The 13,049-nt window shown below is 39.7% G+C and overlaps 1 protein-coding gene across 1 annotated transcript in view; it reads right to left on the reverse strand.

Moving 5' to 3' along the window:
- LOC126872317 (tensin-1) overlaps nt 1–13,049 on the reverse strand; it is a 181,424-nt gene that overhangs the window by 50,382 nt on the left and 117,993 nt on the right. Inside the window, exons 5-6 of the mRNA XM_050632120.1 lie at nt 4,344–4,409; nt 2,295–2,303 (exon numbers count right to left, since the gene is read on the reverse strand). Of these exons, the coding sequence (XP_050488077.1) occupies nt 2,295–2,303; nt 4,344–4,409 (75 nt within the window). The remainder of the gene's footprint in view (nt 1–2,294; nt 2,304–4,343; nt 4,410–13,049) is intronic.

Here is a 13,049-nt window from a genome sequence, read left to right on the forward strand (position 1 = left end):
GTCGACTTAAGTACAAAACTCATAGAAAAGAAACCAAAATCAGAGATACGTGACAAAACCTACGACGCAAAGGAAAACAACATTTTATCCAAATTCCCAGAATTACGCATCGTAAATGTATGAAATTTCTTGGAGATACGATCCTTTTAACTACCATAGTAATTCTTGTAAATGGACCATGATGCCTAGCTATGATATACGTATAACTTCAAACGTGCGGCGAATTCAAAATAGCTTGTTTTGATTCTGTGAAGCGCTCAAAGACGTAAGACATTGAGAAGAAGGGTTTGACTGTCAGGTATATTGCTTTTTAATTGATTTTTGTTTACACTGGGATTCTTGCGGCCCTTTTGACAGGCCATGTGTAATTTAGAAGGAATAACCGTAGGCTGTGACATTAGTAGGAAGTAATTATTCGGGGGCGCGAAGGAAACGTCGCGCCGGTAATGCCAATTATCGTTAATCCGCGTAATTGCCGACGGCTAATTTCTAATTGCAAGTGGAGTGCCAAGCGAGAGTGGGCTTTATGGTTATCGACTTCTTTCCGTCTCGACCTCTCTGCTAAGCAACGCGTATATGCCGTCGAGATCCGATCGATAGCGGAATGTTTCGCCAAAGATCCGGAAAGGATGCATTCCAAACCTATCGGGGTCCTAAATTATTCCCTCGAACGTTCATGTTCCTCCGTTTTTCCGATTCTTTCAAGATCGAACATTATTTAGATTAGTCAAGTTATTTGAATTCTGATTGACCTACGATTTACGTTCGAGAATTTTGGGCCGAAAACGTAAACAAGCTATTATGCAGGGTAGTTGGTAACTGGTGGTACAAACGGAAAGGGGGTGATTCTACGCGAAAAAAGAAGTCGAAAATATAGAATAAAAATTTTTTTTTAATTTTTTTTCATTTTTCCATCGAGACAACGATCTACAGTGAGATCCGTTATAACGTACCGTACGCGTACCGAGCGAAAATTCAAAGTCGATTTTCTCGAAAACAAAGCCTCAAACGAAAAATTTTTTTTCTATATTTTCGACTTCTTTTTTCGCGTAGAATCACCCCCTTTCCGCTTGTACCACCAGTTACCAACCACCCTGTATATTATATTATATACTATATATTGGCTCGATCATCGTACTACGGGCTATGCCCGTAATATTTACGTTTGGCCCGATCATCTACTACGAGCTATGCCCGTAATGTTTACGTTTGGCCCGATCATCGTACTTGTAGGTTAAGGGATTAATATTACTTTGTCAATACAAGTTGGTTGTTTATTCATTCGAAATATATATCCTTTCAAGTGTATATATCTTTAAGTAATGTAAAATCAATCTACCAATAATGTGAACCTAATACTTGATTCCATGATATTTGTAATATTCTTTTGAGCTTCAAATGCGTCAAGGTTCGTTCCGCTATCCCATGATTCGAAGGAAACAACAGCTGTGCTAGGTAACGTAATATGTTCAAAACAAATTATATTTTAATGTTCAATAACGTTTAATTCGTCTGGCAGAATCTGGCAGATGCACCAAGACGTTTCTTAGCAATTCTTTAACTCTACTTTTTTAATTTTACGAATCTATTACCTGAAATCGACTTTGAAGTAACCAACTTTAGAACAGAAGAAAGAAACAGAAAAAGGTACTATCTGCTACTATCTATTATACACTATCAATCAAAAATTTGAAATCACGTTCTCAGCTATTCCTATGTGTAATGTACCTTATAATTCCGTTATCAGTTTAAAATTAATTCTGCAAACATCGATTCTACTTTCTTTACGTAATTATTACCTAAGGTAACAGAATCTTAAACCAATCACCTCTTAAATTTTCCAATCGTACAAACCATGTAGCGTTGCTAAACATTCGACCAGTAGTGTATAATCTTCGCATATCTAGTTCTCACATTTCAAGCATTTTCATCGACACCGAATGCCATCCGAAATCGATAGAGCAATTTCGCAATAAATTTCCGAATGGTTTCCTACGATTATCATTGAGAAACGGTTTCTCGCCACAATCGGTAATAACCAGTTACGAGCAATTGTCAGAATTCCCTCGCGTCGTGCCGCGTTTTGCATTCGATGCTCTTCTCTGTGTATATTTTCACAAGAATAGCCGCGGTATAAGCGTGGATTTCACGAATACATTACACGGCCGACGTCAATATACTTGGATTATCTCCGTGGAACATCGGCTGATACCTACACCGTTCATACGGTGCGCTAGCTTACTGCCATTTTAGCGAATAATTTTCTCCGGTGTCGACATTAATGCGTAAAAGACGCCTTGCTGCTGATCTAGCCGCTGTTATGATTTAAAAAAAGACCCTAATAAAGCGTAAACGTTCCCTCCAAACCACTTCCCAGATCCGTTTTTCATGCTTCCTCTGGCGTTACATTTAACAATCCAACGCGTTGCATTTTCAGATAGTTATCTGGCAAAATCTTGCTCAATAATATCAGTCACCGTTACAACGAGATAAATGATCCACGGGATTAAGGGAAAATTGTAAACTTCCGCTTTGTTCGTGATACGTATAAACAAAGTGCTATAATTTATGAAGCAGAAGCTTCAAAACAAGTTTAATATATTTTGTTTACTGAATTTCGTTACACCATAATATGTCATAAGTGACGCAATTTTTCTGGAAGCTAAGATAATATAACGGAACTCGTTAGAAGACGATAAAAGTGACCTAAAAGAGAAATAGAAAGTTCCGTGGAAAGATGGTAAGCAATTGTAGAAAATGAGAGAGAATTTATGCATTTATTGAAAATTTATATTTGTAAAGATAATCGCCAAATCTACCGTATGCTGTAATTCCTATGTAATATTTCCCCACATAGAATATTTTCCAGTTCAGCTATTTCCATCCCAGAATTCCCAACCAAACCATAGTTACACTAACGATAAGACCGCTGAGGATAAAATCATGAATGAAACGTAACGATTTACTAACGATATACTATAAATAACTTTTATGTAATATTTCCTTTATACGATGTTTTCTATTTCAATCCTCTTCCAAGCAACCACAAAGATCGAATTACTCTAACAATAAGACCGTTCAGAACGAAAGCACAAGCGAAGCGTAACAATCTGCTAAACATTCTGAATAACTCTTACATAATATTACGTTCGTATAATATTTTCTATTTCATTGCCTCCTATTTCACGATTTTCTCAACGAAACCAAACATGGTAGAAAGCAAGTTACCTCGGGTTACCTCAAGACCACAGAGAACGAAATCACAAGTGAAACGTAACAAGAACGTCAAAATTCTCTGGTTCTCGAGGCGATTACGCAGGTGGCGTGATGCAAATGATTTCGTATGTACGTCTCGGAGGTAATTTCGAAGTCGAGGCGGCTTGTGTGCGATTTTGCATAGTGATCGTTCGCAAAACGCTGAATCGCGGCGTCAGGTACACGTGTACGCGAAAGAGGAGGTTGTTCGCCGTAGACGACGAGCGCTGTTTCGAATGTAAATAGGGCTCGGCCGTGTTTTCCCGCGGAATAAATGAAGGTACCGCCTGATGCAATCGACCCCCGTACTCTCGACCAATAAGACGCCACTTCCTCGTACGTATCACACGTGGTTTGTTTTAATATTAAATATTTAGAGAGCCCAGGTTTGCGAATGGCGCAAATCGCGAATTCTTATCAGCAAATGATAAGCCACAAGCTACGTAGCAGGCCACTTAGCATAACGATCGTGCTGAGCATATTTTTCTTTCCTTTTTCCAACTTCACAAAGCGTTTCTCGCGGTCACGACAAGTAACAACGAATAAATCGTAGGTGCTGCAACGAATGAAAAGGCAGGTCCACTTTCTAGTACTTCGAGTAAACGAACGAGAATCAAATATTATTCTCAATGTGCTATACAGTCATGAGTCAATTATTATTCGTAATAATGAACTGTTGGCCTTTTGAATATGAAACATACCTTTATTTTTTCAGATATTGGAGCCGCAACAGAAATTCGAAACGAGAACAATGCCTGACAAAAATTTCTAAATTCTTGTACGAATTTTTAATATTTGGAATCATATCGAAAAAAACTGTGCATTTTTATTATCAATTAGTATTCGTTGAAAAATGTGAGAAGAGCTGCGTTTATCAGGAGACAGAATTAGAATCGACTCTAATTAGCAGACCTACTAACCGAGAGTCTGATGAATAATTTATGAGCTATACGCGCCTGCAATTTTCGTGACTGAAAAAAAAACACAAATTCCCATTCTATGTAAAGATCTACGAGTTGAATAATTTACAGCGAAATGCAGTTGGTATAGCGAGGAATTATAACAACGCAAAAAAATCGATTTTTTACCTGGTGTTGTTTGCTTCTCGAAATGGTGTTAACATTCTTCGGCTGTGCCTCGTAACCTCCATTATGCTGCAACAGAAAAGGAAAAATACTGAATTATACAGGTCTCGCCATGTATATCTACGATTTACTGCAAAGGAATGGGATAAAAAAGAAAGAAAACAAAAGAAAAGAAACGAAAGACCCAAAAAGGAAAAAATGAAAATAAAAAAGCGGTAGTTTCCACGCGTGCACATTAAGGGCGTCGCGAAAGGAAATGGGTTGCCCATCGCGTCGAGCAACGATAACAAATACTACGCGTAAATTATTTCCATTGTTCGGCTGAAAGCAGCTGTTGCGTAAATTCAGGCTGATGTGCGCCACGCGTCTGATAATAAACATCATCGATTCCCAGTGCTTCGATTCGCGTAAATCCCTGGTGGCCTGTGAAAACAAATTTCCGTTCCGCGACCACCCTTGCGTGGGGTGTTTCGATTAAATTTCCCAACGCGAACTCAGTCAGTCGTAATTTTTTCTATCTATTCTATATTATTTATATTTTCCTGTTTATATATTTATCGAAGCGAGAGCGCATGGCGAAAATATGATTTCAATCGAACGAAACAATACCCACGCACCTCGCTTTCTATATGGAGGGCAGTGTGCCAAACTGTGAACGCGATACGGTGCAAAAGGGTCTCAGTTTCCTCTCGTAGTGGTGTCTCATCCTTAAGGTTATTGTTCACCGTGTCCTGGCGCGTGTCACCGCAGCGACAGCAATTTGCTCGCAGCCAAGCGCGCGATAGCGAGCTACTGTTCGAGTTTGTCATGGTTCTTCGGATAAAGGACCCGTGAAACCATGAATAGAATTCACAACGGCTTCGTTGTACGATATTTTGTGTCTACTTTAAGTCTATTTCAAGTGTCATCACACGGAATTTATAGGAACATGATTTTTCAATTGTCAGACTGATTTACTGATTCTTAATAATCTTAATAATATTCCCTCAAATGAAATGTATTACGTGCAGAATTAAAGTCGTGAAGGAGTTAGCAAACGTTGCGGCGAAAGAGAATTTCGAAATGTGGCTAGCCACGTGTCGATCGTACGTCGGCGCCGTGACAGGCGTGCTCGTTACGAATTATTCCGCAACATCGGGCACCGCCTTTTCTCTTCCTCCGTCTCTTCTTCTGATCCGCGTGAAACCGCGATCCTCGCCAACCACGGCGATGATTCATGGACGAAAATCACGCCATTAATCCCTCGTTGCCTGTCGAGCGCGTTTCGTCCGCGTTTCCATCGCGCCTCGTTGCTCCGATGCAAAAGAGAGAAAGCAACCGCGCTTTTCAGATCTCTTACTCTATGTATCTACTTATAGGAACTTCTTGCTCGTGCTAATTTGAACGCTCTTCACCGATACGATCTCCGCCCTTTCCACTTCTTTCTTCTCCTCGAGTTGCCAACCCGCATCGTACACCTGGAAGTATCGGCCTTCGTATCGATCGTTTCGCACGATCCATGGATCTATCGGATCCCACAGTTAAAAAATACCACGTATCAATTTCGTTTTAATTCTCCGCATCTGACTGCAATCTCAAGGTCATCGTATCTTCCACCCTCGGTTCAGCTATCTCGATCCTCTATGTATTCTTGACAAGCAGTTTCTCGCCGGGAAATTTCTGTACAACCACCGGTAAATCCTTCCCCTTTCGTTTCTTGTAGCCCAGACGGGCTTACGAAGGGACGACACTCGAGTAGTCAGTGAAAAACTGTCGTAAGAAAGCTTCTGGGTGCCGTGGACGAGCGAGGATCACGCGACCTGGGTCAACCGGCACGAACGTCTGCGCCGCACGGGAGCCGCCCCGGCGCTGCGGCCGCACAGAGGGATGAAACCCTGCATCTCGGCTACGGAGAACGTTTAAGGGGGCTGGAAGAGGGTTGCGGGGCGAGAGAACGCGACACGTAACCATGGAGATGGCAAGCAGCGTCCCGAGTTTGCACGCAGGCCTGGTCCTGCGCCGCGGGTTCTACAGGATCGCACGAGTTGTGCGCGGCACAAGGGAAAAAGGGACGAGGAGAGTTCGGTTATAGGTCGAGTGCCACTCCCTGTAAATATAATTACCCCGCGAAATTGTCGCACGCCCGTGTAACACGATGCCACCTTTGCGAACTTACGACTCGCCGTCTCTCCTCGTGTTCGCAGCGTTGGTTCTTGCATTGTGGATTCTTTATCTGGTGCTTTTCTAAGGAGCAAATGGGGTTAGTGGTTTAACACGTTTTCCGCGGGATTATTTAAAAAAATAGCGTTTAATAGGCTTTTTGAAGGGTTTGGATTACACTGTGTATTTTCGTTTCTGAAGAGATAAGTGAGTTAGTAGATTGGACGGAGTTTGTTTCTGACACGATAATTTGAAAAAAATGTAGTTTAACAATTTTGTCACATGTATTTACTTTTCGTCTCTCCAGTTTTTTTTTTTTTTTTTTGCTTTCTATGGGATAATTCAGTTAGTGGAATATTAAATGGAGAGAAAGTTCGTTTTTCGCGCGGGAAATAAAAAATATAAAGAAATTGAATTTAAAATATTTAGAGATGTTTGGATCTATCTTTCTGTCTCCTGCTTTTAAGGAATAAACAAGATAGAGGAAGATTAAATACGAGGAAAGTTTATTTCAAAGAAATTCAATTTAATAATTTCTTGAAAACGAAGGGAAGCTTTATATTTCGCGTGGTAATTTCAAGAAATTCAGATGTTTTTCAATGGAAATATTTTGAGATAATTCAACTAGACGTTTCAAGTGTCTTAAATTTAATTGCCACCACTCCAAATAAGTAATAATGTCGTAAAATTTCAATATTGTTCCGAAACAGAGATTTCTATTAAAACTTGATTTTGTTCGATTTTCGGCTGGTCTGATTCATTTTAAACTTCCACAAAATTAATAATACGTGGAATACGTCTTATACGGTCATTTCTGTCGCAGTAGATCGATATGTGTTTTAGATCTGGCAGATTCGATTAAAATTTTATCGCGCTCCACGTTACAGCGAGACCATAAAATATTGAATGACTTCTGAAGAAACGTCTTCTAATATTTTATGCGGCAACAAAAATGCCGATAAATAGAGACTAAATTCAGCGACAGGCGTAATATTTCTCGGTTCGACACTGACTAAATGGCATTTTAGGTATTCTCAGTAACACTTTGCGTAGAACAATGGCGCAATTTTTCTTGACCGTTCGAAGACATTTAGCACGAATTGAAATTAAATTGGTCACTGGCTGTTTCTGCTCGAGCACGGCGGACATGAAGAATATTTTACGAAGCGATAAATCACTTTAACTAGTCCATAGGCTTTCGCGGGTAGAACACGTTTTACCAGGACTAGATAGCTGGGATAAATAGACGGGTGTCCTTGTCCGGCGAGTGGCGCGAATAAAGATGCGAAACGTAGTAATTCAGATTCACGGTATCGATAATTTAAGTGGTAGCCACGAAAATACCAACTCGAGGGTTAAATAACCATGTGATTCTATAAACTTGCCTGGCAATGTTTCCGTGCCTCGTGTAAGCCTCTGGAGCCGAGTAACCGATAAATCAGCCGGCAAATTTTACATCTAAATTCCCAGAAGCGGATATACATTATGCAGAAGAAAAACCTTGAATATTGTAATCTGTTGTGTACCGTAAAAAAATATTCAGGTTCGGACTACAATTTAAATGAAAAGTATTTAAGAACAGATCAAAGATAAAATTCTTTGGAAGAAACGCGGTCCGATTCCAAGAAAATAAATTAAGGACAGAGTGTATTTTTGATTGCTTTACAAAGTTGAAACTTGTTTCTTAATGGAAATGACAGGCAAGAAAAGGACACATGGAAGGGAGGAAATTAAGTAAGATCCGTATTCGTGTGAGCAGAAGTATCGTGCGTTTTTGCACGTAACAGTTGGCGAACCTCTATACAGCAACGATATTTTAATACGAAGAATAGGCAATACAGCGGACGTCGTCGCCAGTCAGATTGCTTAGCTGGCGGCTCGGGTTTCGAGAATTGGAAACGCTTGTGGTCCCTGTCGCCAGCTTGAAAGCAGATGAAACTTTAAAGAATGCAAATTCTCACCAGGAAATTCGCATATTAAATTCGAGAGTCTCGAGTGTGTTTCTTTCGTGACGACGTCCAACCTTGTTCAATGCTAATTAGCCACGTCAACAAATTTAATTTTAGTCACGCGTGATAAAGACATGCCATTCAGACGCAATAGATATAGAATCTTTCAAAATATCAATCGTGCAAAAATATCAAGACACTTACCTATTTTTAACAAGATCTATTCTAAGTACAAAATTACACATAAATCAAACTGTAATTTCATCCATCAAAATTTCATTCATACCTATCTATTAACAGAATATCATAACGTGATTAAACTCACCTCTAAAACTATTTCGTTACTTGGCAAAATTCTCATCTTCAGATTTTTTATTTCTGTATTATAAGTTAGGTTAAGAAGATCCTTCTAGACTGACAGAAAATCTTTCAACGCTAACGCAAGCATTGACATTTCAATAATAAATGTAATTGATTGTATGCACGTATGATTAGAAAAAGTTATTTATGGAAAACGATTGTTTGTCATTGACATTTTCTATTGAATATATGGAAAGTTTCGACTAGAAATATCGAAGATACGATTAGAAGAATGTGTTATAAGTAAACGTGATACTGTCTGTATCTCGTGTAACGTAACGAACGAAATAATCAACGAGAAGGCAAGCTGCTTCGGCGGAAAGACACCCGATTGGCTAATACCGGCTTAATTGACTTATGCCCCGCAACAAACCGCGCATTACGATTGAGAATCACGTCGAACAGTCAACGAGAGCACAGCTGCGGAGGAATCAACTCTCACTTCGACACAGTCGTGACCGGTACCATGATGAAAGAGTCAAAATAACATTGACGATCGGCGAAGTCACGTCGCGTTGCATTAATGGATAAATTATTGCGAAATTGTATGATGAAAATTGTAGGCGATAGACTTCCGAGATATTTGAAGATTATCGAATCGTGTGAAATGCTCGTGCGCTATCTCTTGATATTTAATTCGAAACTGTCTAGTTTGTATCCGTTTGCAAGCAAAGTAAAATTCCTGCTCGTTTCGCCTACTTTGAAAAGATTCTTGCGAGTCATAATTACCTAATATCCCAGCCTTTGAAAGTTGAAGGTGCCAGGTATTTCTACGAAACTTTCCTTTTCTTCACAGCGAAGTTTTAGTTTAATAAAAATTGGACTGGACAAAAATTAAAAAATTACGATATTTGGAAGTCTGAAAATCTAAATATCCGAGAATTTGAAAATTCGGAAATCGGAATATGTAAAACATTTGGAAATTTGCAAATCTGAATATTGAAACATTGGAAAATTTAAAAGTAATCCATCAGTGATAGACACATGCTTTATTAAAGATAAGGTATTCGAAACTCGCAACGAATGCATAAAGGAAACAATAGGTACAACATTGGCCGCATCCTTGACTCGAGACAGGAAGCCTTCTGCCACGAATACGACACTCATACATACGTGTTCTCGTCCACCTAATGACCGATACTTACGCAACTGTTGCTTTTTACGCGAACGAGTAAACACTTTTTCTTTCTAAGACCGCTCGCGACGAGTTCTCCTATGACCTCACAGGAAGTGACAACCTTCTCGTTCATCGTTATAAATATCCATTCGCGTACATCGCAATTTATACATGCAAACATCCGAAGAAGAAAGCGAATTCTTTACCTCTTTTTCTTTTTTTCTTCGTTCTCTTTCCCCTTCTTTGTTGCGCGGCCTCCGCGAGTTTACGTAAACCTATGATCATCGTAAGCGCAATATAATACCCGATAGAGATCGTAGAGAACTCGGAGGAAGCACGCATTTTATCTGAAGAAGCGTCGCTTTATCTTTGACCCATGACCCCTCGCGTGAACCAGCCGGTTCTACCCTCTTCTCGATCTCCACAGTGGACACGATCATCGTCTTAGAAATTTATGAACGCGTGACAAATTACTTTATTCGTCCGTACTTCGAGAGTCGTTTGAAAAAGCGAGAAAAAGTTGTTAGTTTGATCTTTACACCAGGATTCGTAAATACCAAGCAACTACAGTGATACGCGAAAGTATTTTGATACTGACCATAGAAAACTTTGATGTATATACCGTATATATGTGATATAAAACATTTTGAAATATCTTTAGCAGCGAAATGAAATACGGCTGTCAATGTTATATTGGTAGTATTGGAAACCAATCTGAAAATGTATATTTTTGTAGACAGAAATTGTTTACAGTAGTGACCATCTTATAATGGAATAAATGTGTCAAGAATTTCGGTTCACTTCTCCAAATTGCTTAGAAACTCGATTCGTTGATTGCTTTGTGCGATACGTTACTCGTTTTATTAAACCGTCTGACACATCTTCGTTGAACTAACGCTATCCTAGACATTCCTCTCAATTACCAACTAGCCTCGCTTTCCATTTTGTTAATTTTTATTAATGTAGAAATAAACATAAATTGTACTTGTCAACGAGAGCAAAACGATATCGGAGTAAAACTTTGGACGAGAACTTGGAGAAGCCAGAGCTGCTGAAAATGGAGACCAATCCGTAGTTTTCGAATAAATGATTTCCAAGATTTCAGATTAGATTACTCATGAAACCTGGTCAGGAGCAACGGAGAAATGTTCATAAGTAACCAACTCGATGCCCGTGACCGAATCATTCGCGATGCCAGTTCCGACTCCACTCTTGGACTCTGGCCAAATATCGAAATTTTCTTCCTCGTAACGTACGACCTGCTGTATCTTGTACGATCACGAAGAGAAAACGTAAAATAAGGAGAAGTTTCTTTATTAACCTCAGTGGAAATTCTTTTCGGATGATTGTTACTTCGCATGGACTTCGATCAGACGACCCAGTGTTTGAATTTAGTTCACGTTCGCAACTTACGATGTATCGACTAATCGAATCACTTGCACGTGCTTTTGTTTCAAATAATTTTCATCTTCGACTGAAAACAGTAAAAAATTAATAAAAAGTCTCTACGATAACGATTGCAATTACTATTATCAAAGTTCAAGGTCCGCATGAAGCGATGAATCTTTTTAAATGCTATTTATATGACAGACTGACGTCAACGAGCAAAAATACTTCTAGCTCTCTCAAATGGATTAACTTTTCAAAGTATAACGATAAATCAAACAGTTTGTCGGCGATGGTAATGACGTTGTTTCGACGATGACTTATTAAATTCGAGGCAGCAATTGTGTCAACAATGGTTGCTATATCGGTTTGCTCTGAAAGTTCGCGACGTGGTTGCCAGTCGAGCATGGAAATATACTGCAAGGAGCGATTAAAAATGCGGGATTAGATTGTATGAATTAGTATGGCATCTGGTGTTCACACACATGTTCGCGGTATACGCGGAAACATAGAAATTGCTTACTGCTGCTTGTCACAATCTGCTGAAATGACATGGCTCGCCTACTTCGTGCTACAACTGGAAGAACACCTAATAAACCTTGAGTATTAGAACTTCTCTCTCTTTCTTTTCTTCTTCTTTTTAATTATCATCGTTCGTTTGCCATCTGTTACGAGCAGCGATAAACAAATATTTTAATCTTGACTTATAATATATGCAATAGTATATTTGTAGTATATAGTTAGCGTAGAATATAGATGTAATTATACGTAAAATTTCGAATAAAAATTTTTTAAATATTTCTATAATTCAAACTAATGCTGATCCTCGCTGTTGAATCTCATAAATCCATATCGATATGAGTATGCGTTTAAGCGACAGCAAGCAAAACATTTTAGTCATCGTGGACAAGTAACTACGGAATATTTTGTATCGAAATACGCGTTACGCTTCTATTTCACGACTAACAAATGATAAACTGTTTGCAGACAGGGAACGCTGATCGACAGGGCGAAGAAAAATCGACGCCGACGGAGCGTTCCCTCCTTCTTGAATAACACCGTTATCAACTTCCTGATATACAAAGCTCGTGTGAGTTGGCAGTTTCAATGAAAAGCTCCTCGTGCATCGTAACGTCTCGTATCTTGTCCATGGGTAAAGAGAAGCTCTCGCGAGCCGACGTAAACGAGGCACCTTGATAAATTTCTTTCTTTGAAAAACGACCCATTCGACTTGCGATCGGAGAGGAACCGATGGATCGAACGTTCTCGACGTTATTGAATCAAGTTTCGAAAGCAAATAGGTGCAATAAAATTGCGTGTATCGCGTGCATGCATTGGGAACCAGATACGTCGCGTCAAGTCGATGAACTTGAGGACTCAACGAACTGGTACCTCGCGAACAAGACCATACACGTGCTAAACTGGTTTCACCGCCGGTGCTCCTCGATTCCGTCTGTTGTACCGTAGTAATCGACCACGACATTAGGCGCATACACGATTCGCCGAACAAACGGAGGCAAATCGCGGCCGACCTGCCTCCGTTTTCCTTTTCGTTCACCGCGGACCATCAATTAGCAGCCAGGCGACAACTTGTCGTTCGTAACCGTAAATAAACGCCTCCACGATCCTCAGCAACCGCTCGTCTGCCTCTCCTACACGCTTTCGCTACGTCCACTGTACGTATGTATATTAAAAATTTACATCTATAGGCTCATCTGTGTATCTATACAGCGGACAGTCGACTCTCGAGTGTCACTG

Source organism: Bombus huntii, chromosome 13 (genome assembly GCF_024542735.1).
Source record: "Bombus huntii isolate Logan2020A chromosome 13, iyBomHunt1.1, whole genome shotgun sequence".
Classification (NCBI taxonomy): Eukaryota; Metazoa; Arthropoda; class Insecta; order Hymenoptera; family Apidae; genus Bombus; species Bombus huntii.